This window comes from Pezoporus wallicus, unplaced genomic scaffold, assembly GCF_028554395.1.
Source record: "Pezoporus wallicus isolate ANWC-B61680 ecotype Strahan unplaced genomic scaffold, APGP_CSIRO_Pwel_v1 contig_8226, whole genome shotgun sequence".
NCBI classification, from domain to species: Eukaryota; Metazoa; Chordata; class Aves; order Psittaciformes; family Psittacidae; genus Pezoporus; species Pezoporus wallicus.
This window is the reverse complement of record NW_026635187.1, coordinates 1,285,328-1,310,232: the sequence shown is the minus strand read 5'-3', so window position 1 is coordinate 1,310,232 and position 24,905 is coordinate 1,285,328. Positions and strand designations below refer to the sequence as shown.

Sequence of the window (24,905 nt, the reverse complement as noted above, 5' to 3'; positions counted from 1 at the left end):
ACACAAGGACACAGGACACACGCGCGGACACAAGGACACGGGACACGCACATGGACACAAGGACACAGGACACACACGGGACACACGCACGGACACAAGGACACAGGACACACACGGGACACAGGACACACGTGCGGACACAAGGACACGGGACACGCACGGACACAAGGACACAGGACACGCGCGTGGACACAAGGACACAGGACACACACGGGACACACGCACGGACACAAGGACACAGGACACACACGGGACACAGGACACACGCGCGGACACAAGGACACTGGACATGCGCGCGGACACAAGGACACGGGACACGCGCGCGGACACAAGGACACGGGACACACATGGGACACACGCACGGACACAAGGACACAGGACACACACGGGACACAGGACACGCGCGGACACAAGGACACGGGACACGCGCACGGACACAAGGACACGGGACACACGCGGACACAAGGACACGGGACATGCGCGCGGACACAAGGACACGGGACACACGCGTGGACACAAGGACACGGGACACACACGGGACACGCGCACGGACACAAGGACACGGGAGACACACACAGGACACAGGACACACGCGCGGAACCAAGGACACGGGACACACACAGGACACAGGACACACGCGCGGACACAAGGACACGGGACACGCGCGTGGACACAAGGACACGGGACACACACAGGACACAGGACACACGCGCGGACACAAGGACACAGGACACGCTGACACAAGGACACGGGACTCGCGCTGACACAAGGACACGGGACATGCGCGGACACAAGAACACAGGACACACGCGCGGACACAAGGACACGGGACACGCGCGCGGACACAAGGACACGGGACACGCGCGGACACAAGGACACAGGACACACGCGCGGACACAAGGACACGGGACACGCGCATGGACACAAGGACACAGGACACACACGGGACACAGGACACACGCGTGGACACAAGGACACGGGACACGCGCGGACACAAGGACACAGGACACGCGCGTGGACACAAGGACACAGGACACACACGGGACACACGCACGGACACAAGGACACAGGACACACACGGGACACAGGACACACGCGCGGACACAAGGACACGGGACACGCGCGCTGACACAAGGACACGGGACACGCGCGGACACAAGGACAAGGGACATGCGCGCGGACACAAGGACACGGGACACGCGCGCGGACAAGGACACGGGACACACATGGGACACACGCACGGACACAAGGACACAGGACACACACAGGACACAGGACACACGCACGGACACAAGGACACAGGACACGCGCACGGACACAAGGACACAGGACACACACGGGACACAGGACACGCGCGGACACAAGGACACAGGACACGCGCACGGACACAAGGACACAGGACACACACAGGACACAGGACACACGCACGGACACAAGGACACAGGACACGCGCACGGACACAAGGACACAGGACACACACGGGACACAGGACACGCGCGGACACAAGGACACAGGACACGCTCGTGGACACAAGGACACAGGACACACACGGGACACACGCACGGACACAAGGACACAGGACACACACGGGACACAGGACACACGCGCGGACACAAGGACACGGGACACGCGCACGGACACAAGGACACGGGACACACACGCGGACACAAGGACACGGACCCGCGCTGACACAAGGACACGGGACATGCACGGACACAAGGTCACGGGACACACACAGGACACGCGCGCGGACACAAGGACACGGGACACGCGCACTGACACAAGGACACAGGACACATGCACGGACACAAGGACACAGGACACTTGCACGGACACAAGGACACAGGACACATGCATGGACACAAGGACACGGGACGCGCACACGGACACAAGGACACGGGACACGCGCGGACACAAGGACACGGGACATGCGCGCGGACACAAGGACACGGGACACGCACGCGGACACAAGGACACGGGACACACATGGGACACACGCACGGACACAAGGACACAGGACACACACAGGACACAGGACACACGCACGGACACAAGGACACAGGACACGCGCACGGACACAAGGACACGGGACACACACGGGACACACGCACGGACACAAGGACACAGGACACACACGGGACACAGGACACACGCGCGGACACAAGGACACAGGACACACGCGCGGACACAAGGACACAGGACACACACGGGACACACGCACGGACACAAGGACACAGGACACACACAGGACACAGGACACACGCGCGGACACAAGGACACGGGACACGCGCACGGACACAAGGACACGGGACACACGCGCGGACACAAGGACACGGGACGCGCGCTGACACAAGGACACGGGACATGCACGGACACAAGGTCACGGGACACACACAGGACGCGCGCGGACACAATGACACGGGACACGCGCACTGACACAAGGACACAGGACACATGCACGGACACAAGGACACAGGACACTTGCACGGACACAAGGACACAGGACACATGCATGGACACAAGGACACGGGACGCGCACAAGGACACGGGACACGCGCGCAGACACAAGGACACAGGACACGTGCGCGGACACAAGGACACGGGACACGCGCGTGGACACAAGGACACGGGACACACACGGGACACACGCACGGACACAAGGACACAGGACACACACGGGACACAGGACACATGCACGGACACAAGGACACGGGACGCGCGCACGGACACAAGGACACCGGACGCGCACACGGACACAAGGACACAGGACACATACAGGACACGCGCACGAACACACAGGCGGCCGCCGGCTGCTGCTGTCAGCACACACACACCCGACTCACCTCACACACCAGTACCGTGCCCGCCTCCTCTGGGGTGGCAGAGGCAGGAGGTCACTGGTGTCATAGAAGTGTCACAGAATCAACCAGGCTGGAAGAGCCCTTTAAGCTCATCAAATCCAACCATTCCCAGCAGTGCCAAGGCCACCTCTAACCCATGGCACTGAGGCCTCGTCTCCACGGGGTGTGAACACTTGCAGGGACGATGACTCCAGCCCTGCCCTGGGCAGCCTGTTCCAATCCCTGACCAGGCACTGTGTGAGTGCAGGTATACACACATTCAGGGTTCAAAGCACACGCACACTTGGGGTTCCCCTGAGCACCAGCACAGCCCCTCAGTTTCCCTGGCACCCCCGCCTGCATCGCAGCCCTCCCACCCGCCAGGGATCCTGGGCTCACCACCTGGTCCAGCTTGAATTTCCGTGGTGAATGCACAACTTCCCCCACACCCAGCTGGGGGGAATACTCTGGTCCCCAACCAGACACACGGGCTGTGACACGCGATCCAGCTCCAGCTGCACAGAACCACTCATTTGCATCACGCTGGTCCCCTCCAGTAGCGAGTTTTGAGGATACCATTCCCATCCCGTGGCCGGAGGTAAAAGACCCCCTTCTCCCTGCAGCAGGTGACACCAAATCCCCTGATGCACACACAGGTCTCCTCAGTAGGTGGCACCTGGTCCGTGCAGCACCCGCTCAAACTCAGACGTCAGAGCGAGATGACGCAGAGAAATGATTACAGAAACGTTTAATATGAAAATATAAAGAGCCAGGACAGACTGTGGTGACCGGCACAGGGCTCAGCCTGGTTTATAACCAAATGGCCGCTTTTAAAACACCCTTCTGCTTCACCCCGCTTTGTTCTTCCTGGTTCCTCTTCCCATCTGCATGGGTCCATTCCTGCACCCCTCCCAGCCAGTGTCCAAGTGTTGAGTCAGACTTTCCCTGAAGATGCATGAACCTGAATCATAGAATCTTGGAATGGTTTGGGTTGGGAGGGACCTTAAAGCTCATCCAGTCCCAATGCCCTGCCATGGGCAGGGACACCTTCCAGTAGAGCAGCTTGCTCAAGAATCTCTTCTGTTATTTTCTATGGCTCCTTTGAGAGGGGCTCCTTCACCTCCCATCAGCTGCATGGAGCTTTTGGAGATGTATGGCCCAGACTCAGGGGAGCAGACAGATCCAAGGTATTGGCAGTGGATTTGGAACCAAGGTCTCTTGTTCCAGCAGCTTCTCACCAGTAGCTGTCATGTCCACTGCTGGCAATAGAATCAGCCAAGTAATGCAGGCCTGGGACCAGGAAGCTCAGAGGGATTATTGCATTTTCCAGTGTAACATTGGGATTCCGCACTTTAACTGCCCTTCCATTGCTCCCAAAAGCTGAGCAACGGGAACAAAAGCAGTTCTGCTTTTCCAGGCCTAGCTGGAATTCTCCAGATCTGCAACGAGATACGGGTCTTTCAAACGGAGGATCTGGTAGAGCTGTTCCTGGGCCTTCAGACCCTTCTTCTCAATTAGATCCAGCAAAATTAGGTTCCTTGTTACACTCTTATTTTGACTTTGCAGCTCCTCTTCTTCATCACTATTGATGACGTTTGCATTCCGCAAGTGTGGCAGAATGGTGAGCTGCCTCATCCTGGAGCAGAGTTTGGCCTTGTGCTTCTTCAGGAATGCTCCACCTAGCAAAGACTGAGCCTCCATTACTGTGCTGCAGCAGCCGAGTGCTGTGCTGCTGCATGTGGCATCCAAAGCCAGCGGACACCACGGCTGTGCACTCTGTCCCACAGCCCACAGCCATGTGGCTCCATCCCTCCACCAACCAGGATGGGCACCAGCTGCAACAGCAGTGGGAGTACTGGAAGCAGGGCAAGGAAGGAGGAACCAGCAATGGGAACACTGGAAGCAGCACAAGGAAGGAGGAACCAGCAATGGGAACACTGGAAGCAGCACAAGGAAGGAGGAACCAGTGGTGGGAGCACTGGAAGCAGGGCAAGGAGGGAGGACCAGTCTGGAGGGTCACCTGCATCATGCCACTTTACCTATCAGCATGGCAGAGTGTGCTGCCAGCAATGTGGGAGCAACACTTTGAGGTTGCAGCTTTGAAGGCTTTTTGTCTAGAAACTATCATAAGGATGGGAAGAAAGGCGGATACCTGCTTTAAACCAGACTGGTGAGCTCCAAAGAAATAGATTTAGACTCTAGAAAGGTAGCTCTGAAACATTGTACTGACCTGACATGTTCATGGAGGCAAACGCAGGAGGATTAATATCACCTGAAAGTGAAAAGAGAGAGATCACTGAAAATGCCATCACAGAAATGATGGTGCCCAGTCCTCCACAACATCTTCCTGAGGTGCCCAGTCTTCCACAAAGCTCTTGGCCATTTCTCCTACTGTTCCTGCCCATCTGTGCAGTAAACTGTAGGTGTTACTCTTGGGGGCGCTGGATCAGACCAGCAGAGAGGGGGGTCTCAAGGCATGACGAGCAGTACTGTACCCTGGGCCTGAGAGGGGCTGCCTCTCCACAGAGGACCCAGGGGTGGGTGCTGCTGCATGATGTTAATGGTGTGTGCAGTGGCTGCAGAGCTGACCCAGCCATGCAGAGACGCATGGGGAAGGCAGGATCTGGTCCATCTGGCCTTGCCTTAACCCGGTGTGCTCTGGGTGTTGTGTCACACACTGGTGTCACACCCAGGCAATCTGGAAGAGAAGTGCTGGCTGAACATGCAGCTTTTAAAGATAGAATCACAGAGTAGTTTGGTTGGAAGGGACCTTCAAAGCTCATCCAGTCCAACTCCCCTACAAGGAGCAGGGACATCTTCAACTAGATCAAGTTCCCAGAACCACATCCAGCCTGGCCTTGAATGTCGCCAGGGATGGGGCATCCACCACCTTTCTGGGCAACCTGTGCCAGTGCCTCACCACCCTCATGGTAACAAATGTCTTCCTCTCATTCATCCTCAATCTCCCCTCTTTCAGTTTAAAACTGTTACCCCTCATCCTATCACAACAGACCCTGCTAAAAAGTCTCTCCCCATCTTTCTTATATGCTCCTTTTAAGTACTGAAAGGCCACAATATGGTCTCCCCAGAGTCTTCTCCTCTCCAGGCTGGACAACCCCAACTGCTTTAGCCTTTCCCCATAGGAGAGGTGCTCCAGCCCTTGGATGATTTGTGTGTCCATCCTCTGGACCCTCTCCAACAGGCCAATGGCTTTGCTGTAATGAGGACTGTAGATTCCAGGTGAGGTCTCCCCAGAGCAGAGCAGAGGGGCAGAATCACCTCCCTTGACTTGCTGCTCACACTCCTCTGGCTGCAGCCCAGGATACAGCTGGCCTCTGGGATGCAAGCGCAGTGCTGGCTCTTGTCCAACCCTTCATCCCCCAGTGCCTCCAAGTCTTTCTCCCCAGGGCTACTCTCAATCCCTCCATCCCCCAGCCTGTATTGATACCAGGGGTTGCCCCGACCCAGGAGCCAGGATCCTGCGCTTGGCCTTGTTGAACCTCATGAGGTTCAAGATACTGATTTTCATTGATGTTTACCTCCTCTGCATCGCACTGTGGTTGCACTGAGAGATCCATAGGTGTTCTTTACGTTCATGGACTTACAAAAATAAGTCAGCCTTCTACATAAACAGTAGCCAAGGGAAGAGAGGCTGATAGTGCTGCCATGCTCTCCTAAGTCCCAGGCATGTGAAATTTCACATTAAATTTGAAGCTCTGGTCTGATGTATATTGGGGTGTCCTTTCAGGTCCTTATATCCTCAGTGGCCTGTTTTTGCACACATAGCGTTTGCTTTTCTTGCAGGATGTGTGGACAACTGTGACCACAAAATACGTAAGGTCTCTTGGGTGATGCACCTCTGCTTTTGCTAAGATAAATGAGTGCCTAGATGGACCTGCTGTTCCTACCTGGTCTCAGCGATGCCCTCCAGACCTCAGTATTATCACGTGTGTTTATCATAAGGAGCCTAATTTCCTCTGCCATGTTGTTGATGTAGATCTCAACAAAGAGCTGCTGTTCCTTAGGACTCCTGTAACAAAATGGCAAGTGTGCCTGCAAAGACAATTAGCAAGTTGAATCTCATTGTGGGGAGCTGCAGTGAATTCAGACGTCATCCTGCGTTTCCTGGCTATACCAGCAAGAGAAAAGAGAAGGGAAGATGCATATGTCAGGGCTCTGCTATGCTGTCAGTAGCACTAATTTTGGTTGGAAAAGACCTCTGGAGTATCTTATCTGACCTACCTCCCAAAGATGGACTGATGTCCAGTCTAGATGTGCTGAGAAAGGTCTTTGTCTAGCTGAGCACTGAAAACCCCAGGATGCAGGGATGTAGCACCTTCTAACCTGCTCTGATGGCTGCATCTCCACCGGGTAATACATTTTTCCCAACATTCAGCCTGAACTTCCCAGGTTGCAAGTTATGGCTTCTACTGCTTTTACCTGACACTGCCAAGAGCTTGGCTCTATCATCTTTAAAACTGCTCTCTGGGGCTTTGGGGTGTGCTCTGCAGTCTTTCTGGGGATGTATATCATGAAGTATCTTTGCCACTTGGAAGCAATACAGCTCCCTGCACCCCTGCATCTGAGATCAAGCAAGACAGGTTCTGGCAGCAGAGTATGGCTGAAGACAGAGCCTTCTGGCATCTTCTAATTCACTGGGGGGAAAAAAGGGGGAGAGGGAACAATACCACTTACGTCAGGTGTTATCACCACCAAATCTGTACTGGCCACCTGGTAAATGCAGCCAAAGAACAGAGGGCTGAATGGAGGAGGCTTGGGAATAAGCTTTGAATTCCAATCCTTTTCTTGGTTTTCTATGGCCTGTAAACATCAAGCACGGCTTTTGAGAGAGGAAAGAAAAACACCAGAAGGGCTGTGACCTGGAGCTGGTCCTGGGGAATCCAAGAAGAGATTGACCAAGTCAGAACAGACCAGTGGGTGTGTGTGACGGGCAGTGCTGTGCTTCAGGAGCTAGGCAGCTCCCGCTCCATGCAGGCAGGAAGCTCCTGTGTGCAGGCAGGAGCATGGGCAAGGTGATGCAAAGTCTCTGTGACACAGGGTAGGGGCTTGCAGGCAGCAGAAGAGCTGGTGAGCAGCCACCTAGTGCTGTGCCTGGCAGTGGCCCCAAGTCCTACGTCTGCTCTGTGTTGCAGAGCATCCTGTGCCATGGCTTTGCCTGTGCTAGGACATGCTGCCCCAGCCAAAAGCATGGACAGTGATTTCTGGAGGCGTTTGTGAAAGAAAGTGGGGTAGGCAGGAGCAAGGATGCTGTCCTTCAGTGGGAGATGGGGGCACAGGGCTGTGGGTGAATCAGAGGCAGCAAACCTGGGAGGCATCTCTGCTTATCAAATCCAGCCCCTTTTACTGCAGCCATACAGAGGTCATCCTTTTGTAACCCAGTCAAGCTCCCTCTGTCTTACCTGCTTCACAGAGTTGTCATCTGGGATTAGATAGAGGTGAAAAGTTGTATTTGCAGCCCTGAGCTGCTGGTAGATCAGCACCAAAGAATGCATAGGAAATGAATATAAGGTTGAACGTAACTTCCTCCAAAGCACCCCAAGCAGTGAGAAGCTGGGATTCCTCAGGACAGCAGAGAATGCAGCCACCCTGGTTGGTCTCTCCAGGATCATGTTCTCAAATTTAAAATGGGCAATGGAGCATACGCTGGTGTCTACGCCTTCTGTGAGAGACAGCAAAGGCAACAAGGTTCTGTTTAGTTGTTCTGGCACTCTCTTAGGCTGTCAGGCTTGAGCAACAGAAAGGGGACATGCACCCACACACAATGACATGCTCTGCTTTTAGTCCCAGGTGTGCCCTGGGCTTTTGGGCTTTGGCAGGGAGCTGCAGGCCCAGAAACCTGCAAATCTGAACTCTAACGGCAGCTCTTTGCTCTGCACGGCTGTGTCGGTGGGGAGTGCACAGAGCCACTGTCTGGCTGACACGACTGTGCCTGCAGGCGCTGGCTGGGAGATGGAGCCAGACAAGAAGCTCTTTTTGCAGCTTGTTCTTTTTCAGAAGAGGACATGGATTTGCCACAGGAGTCTCAGTCAGCATACCCAGTGCCTGTGTCAGGGCCACAGCATGAGGACTGGGACTCAGGTGCTGATGATCCTTCTCCACTCATTAGCAGTGCCTTGGTAAGAGCACTGCAGGGCAGAGGACCCAGATCCAAGCCTTGTGACTCCTCATTTTGCTCGGGGGAAAATGGACAATTCCATTCCACTTCCTCTTCTGCCTGGGCCAGGTCTGACCTACTGCATCCCACCCCGGAGTGGTTCAGCCTCTCCTTCCCGGCGGAGCAAAGCGAGGGCAACAATTGCCATCCACAGCTGCCATAATGCAAAGAGCTGAGGAACTCCCTGGGGGAGCCTGGGGTAGTGCCCGGGTGGGGTCATCAGTAGGAGGAAAGGGTGGGTGAGGAGACACTGGTGGTGAGGGGCCGGAGCTGGTGAAGGACCACTGAGGAAAGGCTTGGTAGAAGATGAGAGCAGGAGGAAGGATTCCAAAGCAAAGCAGAGGAATACAAAGGGAATCTCAGGGGGAAGAGAGAATTTGGCTCTTTCTGAAGGATATCCTGGGGCGCACAGGCAGGGGGGTGGTGCATTGGGATGCCCAGGTCCCTGTGGCTGCTGTACCTGCGAGGCAGATGAAGTGGGGGAGATGCACCTCCTGCACGACTCTGGGCTGCACCTTGATGTGGAAGAGGGGTCCAGCAGGAACCCACATTTCCTCATCGGCCTTGCTGAGGTGTCTGCTCCAGGTGGCATATCTGTAGGTGATGGTCACTGCTGACTTCACCTTAAAGCCAAGGCCTGTGATGGAGCACTGGAAGATGCCTGCACCAGGGAGGTGAGCTCTGTGGGTGGAAGGGATGACAGGATCATGCCACCAGGGACGGGGCTTTTGGAAATGCTCCATCTTTCCCCCATAGCACTTACTGGTACGTGGTGCGGTGCTTCACGGCCTCTCGGATTATCTCTGGCATCACTTGTGGAAGATCCTGCAACACAAGTGTGGCCAGTTTGGGTCTGAATGGGGTGTTGTGCTGGGATTGACAGTGAAGCACGGTGCAGCTTGGAGTGGGAGCTCAGTGCCTGTGCCTGGTGCCCAGAAAGGCGTTGTTCTCATCAGTGACAAGTCCAGAAAAATCAGTATCTGGCAACCCCTCTGCTCTGGGATCCAAAAGGAGCACTGGCCATTTCTGAGCCGCGTGACCCCTTTAATGCATGCAGATCCCTGCAGAAGCGCCCAAGAGAGATCACAGCCCCACCTGGATAGATGCCACTGGGCTGAGGAAGTCATTGGCTAGTCCATGCATCCCCCATGCAGTAGTAGGACACACAGATCCCAGAGCTCCAAATGACGTGTTTCACCCACTGTTTTAGGAAGCATTTTGCAAATGGAACTTCAGGATAGGAAAGCTGCTGTTTCCTGAGAGAAAATGTGTGCTGCTGACTTCCTTGTGAGTAAACCTGGGCTATTCCCTCTCTGCCATCATGTATCAGCAAAGAGGACTGCGGCCACAGGCAGCTGGAATGTTTAGCAGTGAGAATAAATACAGGATGTAAGGAAGTGGGATTTGTCTTCCTGCAAACTTGGAAACTGGGGCAGCGTGTGGTGGGTTAGCACAGCAAAAGGGGCCAGACTCTCCTGGAGGATGAGGAATTGCTGCGAGTAACGGGTTGTGAAGGTGCACCCGGTGACAGGCTCCTTCTCTGCCGCTTCCCGCTGGTGTGACCTGCAAAGCCCTTACCTCTCTGATGCAGCTGCAGCAGTTTCCCTGCAGTGGTGGGTCTGGGTCTGAGTCCGGCTCCAGCTCGTCATCACTCTCCTGCAGAGAGAAACACAGAGAAAAGTACCTGCACGCTGTATTCGTCTCCTCCAGCCATGCTTGCTGCTGAAGGAGAGGTCTGAGAACATGAGCAACATCCCCAGTGCCAGGTAGTGCTAGCCCTGCTCTCACCTCCTGCAGGGAGGAAACAGGCTGATACCTGAGCTGTGCCCGCCTGGCCCGTGAGCTCCATCTCCTGGGCCCGAGGGAAGCACCCACCAGCTCCTGACACCCAGTGGAGTAGTGATGGGCAGCCCTGGAGCCCCCAGCCACAGGGCTGGCCAAGAGCCTGTGCCTTCCTCCCCATTCCCGCGTGCTCCTCACCCAGCCTTGGGCAGGACCTCACCTCTGAGCTCCCCAAGGCGTCATCTCTCAGAGGTTTGTAACGGCTTGCCACGCGCGTCCTTACGACTGGAAGAACAGGAAGATGTCAGTTTTGCTTCATGTTTCGGAGAAGAAGGCATCCTCAAGTAGCCTTCACCCCGCCTTCCCAAACCCATCAGCCACAGTGGTCCCCTCAAGTACCATCACATGCTCCCACATCTACTGCATCTTTCACGTCCTCCTCCACAAACCATGGCAGGGACGTGCTCAGAACAAGGCAGTGAGTTGAGGTGTTACGCTCATCACTGTGCAGCTCCGCCAGCCCCACTGCACCAAGCTGTCAGTGAAGACCTGGGCATGACCTTACCTGAAAATTCAGGATCCAGATCTTCTTCATAACCTCGCACTGCAACTGCAACAGAAAGCAGAGGAGATCCCAGGACCAACATCATGTCCAGAGGAGTTTCCTGTCCTCTGCTTATCCTCCCCCTCTCATGTCTTTACTGTCAAACCTCTTCCTTCTCGTTTGTGCCCTCTCCCAAGACAGACAGGCACTGTGCAGCTGAGAATGTGCTCCCAGGCTCCTTATCACTCCCCATTGCCACAGAGAGAGCAAATTTCTTGCTCGGCTTCCAGGAGCAGGGTCCTTCTCTCTCCTGCCCTCCTCCTCCATAGGGGCATTCCTGAGCCTTTGCCTTCCTCTCACCTCCCAGTGCATGTGTGCGATGGCAGCTCCCTTGTGCACAGAGAGGAGCAGCCTTGCTCCTTCCTTCCTGCCTGCAGTCCTGATGAGGTCCCTCCTCTGGAGACACCTCAGTCTGCACCTGCTTGTCCCTCCACTGCCTCCAGATCACCTACATCCCCAGGCCACCCAGCACTTTAACCTTAGGTTACAGTACAGAAGGCAGTTGGGTTTGATTTCAGTGTCAGGTTGTCCTCCATCTGTTTTAATTATAGAACAACTTCTAACATTTTGGGGACGTGATGGAGTCCTATGCGTTCATCTTGACCAAAAACTCCTACGGAGTCCTCCAGAGACACTGGCACTGAAAGCGTTTTGCCCCACAAAGTCTTAATGAAGAGACTAAACTCGTTGAACTCACCAGCACCGCAGGTGAAGGGCCCATCACCCTCCTTGGGGTCTCTTTCAGCCATCACAAAAATCCAAGGCTTCTTGCTTCCTTGCAAGATCCTGGCTTCCTTGCTTCGCTACGAAACCGAAAGTGCTGGGTGACGTCAGGGCTGACCAAAGCAGAGTCATGCCTCTGCTGAGCCCTCCTCCTCCAGCTGCACCTCGCTGCTTCCCTGCCTGCACTGGCTTTTCTCCCTGGGCTGCTCCATTCATACAACCTCTCCCTTATTACCTTCCATTTTCCCTTCTCTTCCACCAGCTCCTTTTCTGGGATTTCCTTTTGTGGGAAAGGCAGTGGTAAAGCATTTTCCCAAGGGAATGGTACAGCAGAGGCCTTGATCCAACCTGGAAAGCAGGTCTGCGGATGCCAGAGGGTCCCCACTGAGTTATCAGGTCACCCCAACACCTGCCCTTCATCCCAGCCCTCCCTTTTCTGCCATCCGTGAGTGTGCCCGGGCTGGGCAGGACGTGGCTCCGCCTGCCCCAGGCTGCAGGAGTCCAGCCCATCCTGTCCCTGAGGCAGTGGGGTGTGTGTGAGGGGGTAACGGTGCAGGGCTGCACCTCTGCGGACCTGGCAGGGTCAGCAGCATACTGGGCAGCCCAGGGGCCAGGCAAGAGGGGCCATAAATGCCAGCAACATCCAGAGCACCCTCTGCCCTGGCAAAGGGGGAACAGGCATTTCAGTGACAGATGCTGCAGTCCTGGCAGTGCCCAGTGTGGGAGTGGTGGAGTCAGTGCCTAGAGCCTAAGGTTGCACCGCAAGAGAGCAGTAACAGGGGTATGCACTGTCCATTAGTTCTGTGTATTTATCATGGAATCGCAGCCTGGTTTGGGCTGAAGGGACCTTAAAGCTCCTCCAGCTCCAGCCCCTGCCATGGGCAGGGACACCTTCCACTAGAGCAGCTTGCTCCAAGCCCCTGTGTCCAACCTGGCCTTGAACACTGCCAGGGATGGGGCAGCCACAGCTTCTCTGGGCACCCTGTGCCAGCGCCTCAGCACCCTCACAGGGAAGAGCTTCTGCCTAAGAGCTCATCTCAGTCTCCCCTCTGGCAGGTTAAAGCCATTCCCCTTGGCCTGTCCCTAAAGGCCCTCGTCCAAAGCCTCTCCAGGTTTCCTGGAGCCCCTTTAGGCACTGGAGCTGCTCTAAGGCCTCCCCTTAAGGAGCTTCCTCTTCTCCAGGCTGAACCAGCCCAGCTCTCAGCCTGGCTTCACCATGTGCAGGGATGCTCTTTCTCTGCTGCTTGTGCACGTGCCCAGTGCTCCACAGTCCCTCTTGCAAGGCCGAAGAGGTACATGGAGCGCCTGTGTCCACAGGCTCTACCCATGGATAGTGCTTTTTACCCTCAGTGAGCATCACAGCTGAACAGCCCAGTTAGGCCCCTTGCTTGTTTGGAGCCCTGAGCAAGTAACTAAAGCTGTGTGTCAGAGGGCAGTGACCCATCTGGACAACCTTGAGGAGTCATATCATCAGGGTGTCAGAGAGCAGTGACACAAGACAATCTGTAGCCAGGCGAGACAAAACCTTTCTCTGTATCCAGAGTGGTCTCAAAGTCATGGAGACAAAAGAAAAGGCACACAGAGATCATAGAATGGTTCATGTTGGAGGGGACCTTAAAGCTCATTCAGTCCCAACCCCCTGCCATGGGACAGGGACACCTTCCACTAGCGCAGGCTGTTCCAAGCCCCGTCCAGCCTGGCCTTGAACACTTTCAGGTTGTAAGATCTGGAATGCTAACACTCGTGCAGACGGGGTATGACGGCAAGAAAACAGTTTACCGGGGAGAGCAGTGACGTGCCAGTCAGTCAGGAGCGGGAGGAGATCGCTGTGTCCGAGGGAGAGCAGAGAAACGGGAATTCAGGAGGAAAACGTGGAACACGCGGTGCGGGACGGGACTCGGATGTTACCCGGGAGCGGCCCCGACTGCGGGCGGCCGAGCCCCGCGCTGCCCGGCAAAAGCATCGCGTGCGCTGGGAGCCGGGCCAGCAGCAACCCCGAGCCCCGGAGCCGGAGCCGTGTCCCGGGCGGAGGCCCCTCCCCGGCCCGCCCCGGCCCGCCCCGGGGGCGGCCGCGCTCCCGTCCGCCGCACCGGCCCCAGCCTCGCCGCTGCTGCCCGGGTAAGCGCCGGGGTCGGGGGTGGAATCCTTGATGGGGAAAATCCTGGTGCGGGGCCGCTGCCGCATCCGCACCTCCGGTCCGGTGGGGGATGGGGAGCGGGCGGTGGGAGCCGGGATACCGGGGGACTGCACCGGTCCCGGAGGCTCCTCTGCGGGGCCGGGGCTGGGGCATGGGCGTCCGGCAGCGGCGCAGCCGTGCGGCTGAACCGGTGATGTTCGCATTTCTCGAGATGCAGCAACGGCTTAAGGCATCAGTGCAGAAAAGATCGGTCTGCGATGCGTGTCGGGGAAAAGCCGCGGATCACCCGAGCCCCGGGTTTGGGGTCTTCCCCCCTCCCCAGCGTGTTCTCCAAGCTTGCTTGTCGCTGATTTGGGGGCTGTGGTTCCGTCTGAGCAAAAAGAGCCTGGGTGTCACAGCAGCGCTGGGGCACTGGCAGGATGCTACTTGCGGGTGCCTTGCTTGAGTAGTGGGGAAACGGCATTAGCAGAAGTGTGGGTGATGGCATGGTCTCCTTTGAGAGGGAACATCCAGTTCCCAGTGCCTTGGTGGTGTGCTTTAGCTGTTAGTCTTGGAAAACACTGCCGTGATAAAGTCCTCTTGCACTGCTTGCAGCTTCTGTAGGAGCACGGGTTTTTCTTGTGCAATCCTGAACGGGCGGTGATAGCAGCGAGAGGACTTGGCTGCCTGGAACAGATGGAGCATTAAAACTCCTCTGTGTTGTGAAGTGTTTTGATTTTTTTCATTAGGCAGTCTACACCTGGGGAGCATGTTCAGCCTTTGCACTTTCTGCTGGCATCCCTTTGAGATCTGAACGAACTCCCATGTTGAATTACTTCCAATCCAGCTTGCAGAGGACGTGCTTGGAGGGGTGACAATGACAGTGCTGCTGAATGAGCCTTTAACCTGGAGCCTATAAACTGCTGAAGCAGCAGTCAGTAAAATAACTGTGGTTAATTGTAGTCTGTCACACCGCTCCCGCTGCACTGCTCTGGGAGCTCACAGGGCACGGTAAACGGCAGCTTCAGAACTCCCTGTGCTGCTGCTGACACAAACTCCCAGTGACAAGGAGACAAGGTGAAGTGTGCCAGGACGTGGGCATCCGTGGGGCTGTGAGGCAGTTCTGGCACTTTGCAGCATGAGTTTTGCTTCTGTTTCTTGGGGCAAATTACCTGGGAAAGCCAAACCCATCTTTACTCCAGGGCGGTGCAAAGCAACTCTCGGTGCCCACCAGGATGCAGCTGGAGAGGTGAAGGTTCGGTGGGAAGGGCTGTGCTGAGGAAGCGGCAGGGGCTGGGGGCCCTGGGGTGGCACGGTGGTGGAGGAGCATGGGGGGAAGGAGGAGACCAGTGGGGCTCTGCTGGTGCTGGGGGTCAGCAACTGAGGGACCCCTGGAGCAGAGTCAGGACTGGTATGGAAATGGCACGAGACTGGGAGCAGGAGAGTTGGGCAGAGGGAAGGGAACTGGATGGAGAGCTGTGCAAGGGAAAGAAAGGGGGTGTAGAGCTGCAGAGGTCGAGGGGAGGTTGGGCTGCCAGGGGGAGGAGAGAAGGGAGAAGGGCGTTCCAGGGCACCAGCCCCCTTGATTTTGGTTCATGTGCTGCGCAGGCAGGGTATGGACAGCAGTGCACAGCATGTTCCTGCGAGCAGCATGACCATGTCCAGGGTCTAGGTGGAGGGACCAGAGGCAGTCACACTAATGAGAATGTTTCCCCATGTCTGTGCAGGTGCCAGGCTGGGGTGTTGTGGGAGCCTTGTGTTCATCCTTCGTAGTGCAATTCCTGAAAAGAATTGACAGCTTCAGGATGGAGACAGTTTTCACCCCCAAAAGATTTTACGATACAAATTCTCCCTGCCCTGAACCCATCGTCCCCCATCACGCTCTTGTGTGACTTGATTGCCTTCCCACCGGCTTTTTCCAGCTTTTCTCGTGGCAGGCAAATCCTGTGCACTCCCCGGGGTCAGAGCCGGGCTGCTGCGCGCTGCCTGGATAACAGAGAGCGCACAGCACGCTCCGTGGGGCGCTATTCTCCGGCCGTGCCTGGCTTGTGCTGAGTCCCACATCCAGAGACCTGCTTTCCTTGGCACCAGAGCCCAGCCTGCCCCGAGGATGAGGCAGTTTGACTCTGCTGAGCCAGTCCTTGCTCCTGATGCTGAACTGTGGAGTTTCTCTTCCTGGCTGCGGGCTGTGGCAGCTTGGCCATGCCCTTGGTGTCAGAGCTCTAGGGGGACAGACCCCTGCATGGGCAGAGGGAGGCTGTGGGCATCTCAGGGGGTCAGCAGGACTTTGTGCCAGCAGTGACCATGGTTGTCGATGGAGTTGCTCTCTGCAGGACTGTGGAAGCAACACAGAGAGCTATGGAGCAGCCATTCAGTGTGCCCACAGGTAGGCATGCTGGCCAGTGGGGCTGCACCCTTGGGATACTTAGATATCTTTATTAATGTCCTCTGCTCACAGAGCAGCAGAAACTGCTGAGAATTGCTGAGGAGGTGGAAGTAAGAAGCATCACTGATGGCTTGGGGTGTCCCACTGAGCAGAGATGGAGGAGAAGTGGGGCATGAAGCTGTGTACAGGGGGACCAAGGTGAAACAGGAGCTGACCTTGTGATGGAGGAGGATGGTCTGGGTGTACTTGTCAGGGATGGGAGCAGTGGAGGCCCGGCAGGGTGGTGGTGACCCACCACAGAGCTCCAGCAGTCACAGTGCGAGTCCAACCAGAGCAAATCCCCAGAGCAGGAAGAGAAATGGACAGCCCTTGTCTTAGGAGGGCACCAGGAGTATGAGCCTGGTGTGCAGTGGGTCAGGGTGCGTCTGAACCCGTCTGGGATAGAGCCACACAGGGTGATGGTGGAGCTGGGAGATGGGGTCTACTGCTCGGTGCCACCGCATGGGGTGAAGAGCCGGGTGGGAAATGGGGGCCCTGGGTTGCTGTGAGGTTCAGGACCTGATGGGCAGAGGCTATGCCCTGTACCCGAGGCACAGTGCCTGGGCTGCTCGCGGGACGGGCTGTGCTGTGTACTGGGCTCTGCTTGCTGTGTGCAGGGTGTGTCTGAAGCAGGTCTGCTGCTGGGGCTGCTCCCCACTCCCTGCTGGGCCTCGCGTTAAAGACAATATTTGCACGTATGAGAAGCGGCAGGGAGGCAGCACTGCGGTAGAGGGGGCGGTCTGGGGTCAGGGGTAGTTATTTGACACAGCAGGGACCAGAGCCAGGGGCAGCTCTGCCCCGCAAGTACGGAGAGTACCACCAGATGCTCTGAGCCTCCAGCCGTGCACTCCTCCTGTGCTCTGCTTTGGGGTTGCAGCCTGCAGGGCTGGGTATCACTGGCTGGAAAAGGCACAGTCCTCGCTCTGCAGAGCAGGCAAGGCTGTTTGTTTGCACACAAGCAAGTTTTCCAGGAGATGGGGAGCTACCTTGTGTCCTCTGGTGTGCATGGCATCGTGTGCTGGTAGGGGAGGAACCCAGGGTCACAGGGCTGTGTGTGTCCTGTGTCCAGGCTTCTAGATAGGATAGAAGCATAGAATCCCAACCTGGTTTATGTAGGAAGGGACCTTAAAGCTCATCTGTTTCCAATCCCCCCCTAGACACCTTCACTAGAGCAGGTTGCTCCAAGCCCTGTCCAACCTGGATAGTTCTGCTTTCCAGTCTTTGAAGATCAATTCTGCCCAGAATAAAGCATTCAGGTGGAAAACAAGCCATGTGTGACAACTGGAGAGAATCTCTCACCTGAGCAACAAGTCTGGTAGAAAAAGACATTTGTGGTAGAAAAAGACATTATTGATGGACATCAGAGGCCTTCCTAAGACTCCAGGTGTCCATTGGGTGCTATCCCTGAGTACAGACACCTGCATTGACTTCCTTCTCCCAGCCCCAGGGCCTTCTCTCAGACCTGGGTAGACTGTGGCAGCTGGTGAGATTCATGTGTGCAGAGCACAAGGGTGTTGGTGAGACCCATTTTAGGTGTCCTTAACACTGAGCAGGAAAGAAATGACTTGTGTTGTGATATAGACTCTTCAGAGACATCCACGAAGGATGTCCTGAGAGGAAAGTGCTGAGTTCTGCAAATGGTGGTAATATTGCTGTGAGTCCAAAAATTATCTGCAGTAACAGATAATGCTTCTGAAGGTCAAAGTTCTGGAGCAGAAGAAGGCATATTTGCAGGCAACAGAACTAAGATACAGTAAAGAAATAATTTTATTGTATGCAGGGGCAGTTATAAACCAGCAGCTCCTTTTGAAGATGGAGCTGTGGGACATTGCCTGAGATGACCTCCACTACAAATCACTGAAAACTAGAAAAACAAAGCTGCTGCAGGGAAGGAAGGTGGAGACATCACAGACACAGCGGGAACCTTGGTCCTGCAGGAGCAGCGGGACATCACTGGCCAGAAATGGCCCCAGGAACCTGGCCAGGGCCCATGCTCAGCGCTGCAGAGGGAGGTGAAATTCCCCTTTTGTCCAACAAAAACAACTGCTTCTCCTCTGGTGGCACCCGGGGCTGACCTGGCCAGGACCAGGCAAGGGGCAGCTCGGGTCAGGATGATGCCTGTGAAAAGGGAAGGTGCAGGCAAGAGCTCAGCAAGGGGATATGGAGGAGCCAGGAGAGGCCACAGCCGGTGTCCGTGTGCGCCAGCACCCCTTCCACAGCACGGGAATCATGGCTGTTCGCTCCCCGAGCAGCGCTCTGTGCTCCCCATGGAGCGGTCTCTGGCTGACATCCCCAGCTGGAGCGAGCTTGGGTGGCACATTGATCGGTGCCTATGTCCCTGTGCATGGCTCAGTGCTTGGACGGGTGCGAGGCTTCCAGGCAGGGAACCAGGAATAGCCACGGCAGCAAAACAGATGCCGCCTGTGAGACGGCGTAGCTGGATGGGATGGACCTGGGTGCCCAGGTGGTGAAATGGGTGTTTCAATAGACACAAACTGATGCTCAGGGGAAGAATACTAATTTTATGTGCAATGTACAACGTACTTACAAACTTAACACAGTAGCACTTGGGAAGGATTTCGGAGGCACAGCAGATGTATGTCCCTTGCCTTCAGTAAAAACTTGTTGCAGTGTTGCAGCTTTACTGCTGTGCAGTGAAGTGCTTGGGGTTAGTAGCTCTGGATTGTTTTCTACCTTTTTCCTGTTGGATTGTTTTTCATCTTTCTTCTGTCTGGGAGCAGGGTGGTTTCTCTGGTTCTATGCTCTTGGGCAGTGCTCTCTGTGGGTGATGCTGGAGTCCTCTTTTGCAGACAGCCTGTTGCAGGGCTGATTCGATTCCCCATTCATGAGGGAGTTTTTAGAGCATGTTCCTCAGCACCACAACGTATTTTTGATACCTGCCTTCTTGTTGCCCTCTTGGAGCAGATGCTGAAGCTGTTCCTGTACAGCTGTGAAGCACAAAGTGCTGTATTGCTCAGGGAGCAGATTATGAACTGGTTTACCGGGGCATGGACATCAGCTCCCTGACTTTGTATATGTCAGTGCATTAGCCTTTAAGGGCTAGCAAGGCTCTACAGATGATCCTGGGCTCAGTTACATCGTGTTGTATGTGAGCTTATTTCCCTTCCCTAACAAAGAGGAGATTTTGCCATGACTCCTGCAGGATCCAGCTCCAGATCCATACCTCTGGATGCTGCTAGCAGAGGCATGGTCCCATTGTGTTTCATGTTGGTCTGGCAGGGCAGGCTGATGCCTTCTAGCAACCAGCTGGGTCTTGGGTGACTTTCTGAAGCATCTCTGCGCTAGCTGAGACTGAGGCTGTGGGCAGCCCGACGGATCCTTCTCTGTTAGCATCAGCTGGAATCCTACAAAAACCATCTTGCTTTTGCCTGCTTAGCTCCAGGAACGAAGGAGGGGCCCCTAGAGATGCACTGCTCTGCTCTAGGAGGCTGGGGGTGGCTTAGTCAGCCTGAGCACGTTTTATGTCTCCAAAGGGCCCAGGGGGAAGCATCAGTGATCAAATCAGGAGTTGTGATGCGAGCCTGGGGGGATGGCTGCAGACTGCTGTCCTTAAGGTGAAACAAAGCAAAGGCATCTCAGATGAATGGCTGACACTTAGGGACAGGACATCCCCCCAGTCCCTCTAAAACCAGCCAGGCTAGCTGGAAACCAGTCCCACGGCCATCAGATCGCATCAATATCTCGGGGGGGGGGGGGGGGGGGTGTTGGAGGAGGTCGAGGTGAGGAGGCACATTTGGGAGTCACTCTTGTGTCATCCATCCCATCTGGCAGATTGGGGTGGATGGGTGGGTGTCCCCTCTGTGCTCCCCGACGTGTGCAGCATCCCAAGGGCTTGCTCCAGTGCTGCCTGGGCAACTGAATAGCCCTGTCCTGCTGGCTCGGTGTCCACTTTCTGCTGCAGGAAACCTGCAGCAAGTGGCTGCTCCGGGGGGTTTGGCTGTGGGAACTGGGCTATGGCAGACCTCGGTGTAGGATCTGTGCAGGTGACAGGATCTTCATTTCAGCTTTCTCTTTGCTCTCCTGTTCATGGCTCATGTTCTGCTCACAGCAGCATCTTTGGTGTGAACTCACTTAAATGCAGCTTATGCAGCTTTACTTTCCCTTCTGGATTGATGCTGGGGATGTTCTGGATCCCTTCCCCCCCCCCCAGCCCCCAGCTCATCCGCGTCACTGGCTCCTCTTTGGCACCCACCTCCTGCCTCCAGTTTTGCCAACCTTTTCATGCCATTTTATTCTATATTTTACACTAATTTATTGTCCTGTCTCACTGATACATTAATGGCTTGAGTCTCTCTCTGGTACAAAGCCTTTTTTCCTTTCTTCCTGCCAGTTTTGGTACAGCACTTACTGCATGTGACTGCTCAGTTTTTCCCTGGTGCTCCCAAAAGTTCCAGTGTTTATGTACCTTCTTACATGGCATTTTCTTGCATTTGCATATATATTGGTGTGCTGCTTTCCTTGGGTGCTGCTGCTCTTGCGAGAAGAGGTCTTGGCTCTTTCCTGCTCTATTTTATGTTCCCCCTTTTGCAAATGAGCTCGCTTGGTGGCTCCCAGCACATTTCATCACTCTGTAGTCTGCAGGTAACCTTGTGTGGGCTTTGTCCTGGTTTGTCCTGGTTTTGTCCTGGCACTCCTCAGTGTCTGCTTTGCCCGGCACGCAGGGCGCCCATCTCTCGTTCTTCTATAGCCTGGATTACTTACTCAGCATGCATCAGGCTTTGAAGGTGCTCCTGCAATGCACCGAGGTGGAGCTCACACCATGCATGGCCGAAGTGGAGTTTGAAGGTCTGTGGGAAGGAGTGTGTCTGTTTTAGAAAGATATAGCTGAAAACAAAGGGATGAGTCTGGGTATTTCGAGTTGGTGTAAGTAAAAGGGAGCAATTGCAGTGCCTGGTACTGCCTCCTGGCGCTGCTGCGTCGTCTTCTCGCTGGAGAGATCTTGAACACTCTTCACCTGTGTTAGAATATCCTCTGGAAACGTTTTTAACTTCCTGCCCAGATCAGAAAGCTTTGTGGAAAATACATGGTGAGCCCAGAGCAAGTCAGTGCAAGTGCAGGTGTGAATGGGCAAAATGAATTCAATGTTCTGTTTTATTGCCACTTGTGTTGTGTGAATATTGCTGTTTTCAGGCAAGGAGTATAACTGAAAAGGTTTGTTCTAATTCTTAGCCTTTGGGGGTTGGACTAGGTGACCTTTGAAGGTCCCTTCCTACCCAAACCGTTCTATGATTCCATTAGTCTGTGATTACCTGAGAGCCCCATCACTTAATGAGATAAATACAACTTGAAGGGGACTCTTTGCCTGTCCCACTTAAACATCAAAAAATCTTGCCTTAATAATACAAAAAATTGTGTTTTGATGCAAAATGGCCTCATATTGAAACCCCTTTCCTAAAGAATTTGTTTCAAAGTGAATGAGTTTTCTGCAGGAATGAGCATTACTGGAAAGGAGGAATTTAGGAACTTACAGCACTGGGCAATAAAGTAGATTTCTTTTTCCATCACCTACTAATGAAAGAAACAAACCTGACTAGAGATGTATTTATGGTTTAACCATTGTATTTGGGCTGTGACCTGCATGCCTAGAGATTTAATTCCCAAAGGCAGGGCTTTGGAAAGTGATTAAAGTCTGAATGTGAAGGATTGGAGGGGTTTTGGAACTTTAAACTTTGAAAGGATGATTGAAGTTTTGAACTTGACACCCGAATTCATTGCAACTCCAGCACGACAACCCCAGCGTCACATCTCCCCCCCCCTCGTGTCATCAGGGTGCCTGGGGCTCCGTGTGACTTGCCCCTGTGCTCCATCACCTGTGGCTTGGTGCAGGTGCTGGCTTGAGTTCCACTCCCTGCAGCACCCACATTCCCTGCTGCTGCCAGTGCTCATGGAGCTTTTCTGCCCGGTGCAGGTTGTGACCAACGTCGAGCCCAGGCCGGTGTGAGCAGTGAGCAGTGGTGTAAGCCGAGATGTGCCTGCAGCCGTGCTGACCTGCCCGCTAACCCTGCCTCACCCAGCGCCATGGGAGGATGCTTCTCCAAACCTAAACCAGGTGACTGCTTCCATCCCTCGGGGAGAAGTAGGTCAGTGGCAGCCGCTGCCCGGGGGAATGTTAATTCTTCGCTCCTGCAGGGAGGATTACCAGCCCCTTAATCCCCCCACATTCCTCCACACTCTCCCTCCTGCAGGAAGCTGTGCTGGGGATGCAGAGGTGCTGGGAGGTGCTGGGGGAGGGTTGCACTCTCCAACTCATCCAAACACCCCCTGCCGGGTCTTCCCTGTCCCGTCTCCTCATGCCCCCGCTACCCTCACTGCTTCTGCCCCCTAATGCCCCAGGGTGAATTTGTCTGTCCCCATATGGTCCTCATACATGGCTCCAGCACCTTCCTTACTACCCCAGCTTTGGCACTCACTGGGCAGCCCTTAGTTTTGTCACTGCTGGAAGAAAACGACCAGGGAAGGAGCAGGATCACCTACTGCTTGATTTCCTGGTGCTTTCTCAGTCCCACCAGCCAGGCCAGATCCTGCGGCTGCTCCACTCTCTGGATTTCCCATGTGCCATGAGTGTGGTGCCCTCGCACTCTCCTTTACCAGTGATGCTGTGACACAGTTTGATCAAATGGATAAGTTTGGATAATTCTGACTGAAAGAACAGAGGCTGAAATGAGCTCTTAGGCAAAAGCTCTTCCTTGTGAGGGTGCTGAGGCGCTGGCACAGGGTGCCCAGAGAAGCTGTGGCTGCCCCATCCCTGGCAGTGTTCAAGGGCAGGGTGGACAGGGCAAGCTCATCATACCCAGCAGCACCCACATCACCCCAGTGCTGGTCCCCTGGAAATGGATGCTGATGCAGTCAGTGTTACCAAAGCTCCCTACGAGGAGAGCTCTCATCCTGCATCTTGTTTTGGCCACCTAAGAGGGAGCTGAAGGACGACCTTGTCCTTGTTATGTGCTTGTGCCCAAGTGCGAGGGGAATCACTCAGGATCCACAATAATGTGGTGGTTTTCTGCCCTAGACCTGCACTGTGATGACTTTATGGATCACTGCAGAGCCAAGGTAGCAGCGTCAGACACTACACTGTGAGTGCTAAGATTTCTTTTGTGAAAACCCTCACTGGTTATAGCCTTCCTTGAACTGTTTAAGGAGTGAAAATGCATCCGGTAGTAAATGCCTTCGTTGGCTAAACTTGTGACAAACTGCTGGCAGCTCCACTTTATTTCATGTACCATCAGCAAAGTCGTGTTTAGTCTTGGGCCAGTGGGGGGATAAGAGCGCTCTGCAGGCGCATTTCCTGAAGGGCAGATTTTCACAGAGAGCTGTATTTGCATAGCAGGGCTGAATGACTGAAAATGCCACCCTGCAATGTAAGGCTTTCTCTGCAGCTCTGCCTTTCATTAGCAGACTTCAAAGGCTTTTGACAAGCCTTTCCCCAGCCCTGGTTAGCACACCGATGCCTGCGGAGCCTCATCACGGTGGTTATACAAGCAGCGAGGTAAACGTGTTTGCAGATGCTGATTGTTCTGGCAAAGAGGTTTCACAGCTTTCAGTGCTGTTTGTCTCTCCCCTGCACCACCGGTTGACTTCCCACTTTCTGAAAACCCACCTTCCCCCTGTATGCAGGAGAAGTAAACCACGGGGGGACAGAGCAGGGCTGTTTTCTCCACCAGTGCTGTTGCGACATGAAGGGACTATTTCAGATGCAGCCTGAAGTCATCAGAATGCATTTAGATGCTTTTGAAATATGTACAGGAGGTCCTTGTCTGGTCCATCGTCTTATATCTGAGAGGGACACTCGGTCCCCTCCCTGGGCATCCTCAGTGTATCTCGAGATAACCTTGACACTGCACACACGTTGCTGTGTGCCAGGAGGAACTCTTGATGAGCAGATCACAAGTACCAGAGCTTTGGGGAGTGGAGTCCTGCAACAGTAAATAGCTGTGCTGGCTGTACTGGAGACCAGCGCTGAAGTGCTGCAGCAGTGCCTGAGCCCGTCCTGGCCCTGAAGTGTTTAATTATATTCATTATATTCAAGTATTTATCATATTCAAGCAGTGACGTCATCTGCTATTCCCTCCGGTGCTGCAGAGCCCTGTGCAGCCGGATCCTCTGCCGCAGGCCCTGCTCTCAGTCTCTGCATCATTTTTGCCCTGCTTTTCCCTGCGCGAGCGTGGTGCATCCGCAGTAGCTGCCAGCTGGCAGCCTGTGTGGGATCCCAGCGCCTGCTC

At 54.9% G+C, this 24,905-nt stretch overlaps 2 protein-coding genes across 10 annotated transcripts in view; one reads left to right on the top strand and one right to left on the bottom strand.

The window, feature by feature from the left end:
- Nucleotides 1-3,625: 3,625 nt before the first annotated feature.
- LOC130599901 (caspase recruitment domain-containing protein 8-like) lies at nt 3,626-10,864 on the bottom strand. Its single transcript, XM_057410724.1, has 9 exons — nt 10,832-10,864; nt 10,594-10,671; nt 9,779-9,840; nt 9,476-9,696; nt 8,261-8,520; nt 7,536-7,661; nt 6,749-6,893; nt 5,071-5,112; nt 3,626-4,519 (listed from the first exon to the last, which is right to left on the bottom strand). The coding sequence occupies exons 1-9, from the start codon at nt 10,862-10,864 to the stop codon at nt 4,260-4,262; spliced, it is 1,227 nt and encodes a 408-aa protein (XP_057266707.1). The 3' UTR covers nt 3,626-4,259.
- A 3,309-nt stretch (nt 10,865-14,173) lies between these two features.
- AIFM3 (apoptosis inducing factor mitochondria associated 3) overlaps nt 14,174-24,905 on the top strand; it is a 35,230-nt gene continuing 24,498 nt past the window's right edge. For 3 of the 9 annotated variants that reach the window (XR_008972386.1, XR_008972387.1, XM_057411237.1), the window contains exons 1-2: nt 16,555-16,626; nt 22,595-22,735. Coding sequence is in view for 7 of the 9 variants with exons in the window: in XM_057411237.1 (XP_057267220.1) it covers nt 16,599-16,626; nt 22,595-22,735 (169 nt within the window). In the remaining 2 variants the exon portion in view is untranslated. The other 6 variants (XM_057411247.1, XM_057411226.1, XM_057411221.1 and 3 more) reach the window with 4 other exon arrangements.

Coding starts and splice junctions, on each gene's coding strand:
- LOC130599901 (XM_057410724.1), bottom strand. CDS start 10,864: ATGGAGCTCACGGGCCAGGCGGGCACAGCTCAG. Junction 10,672..10,831: donor GCCAGGCGGGCACAGCTCAG/GTATCAGCCTGT, acceptor TTCTCTCTGCAG/GAGAGTGATGACGAGCTGGA. Junction 7,662..8,260: donor ATGACAACTCTGTGAAGCAG/GTAAGACAGAGG, acceptor TGATGTTTACAG/GCCATAGAAAACCAAGAAAA.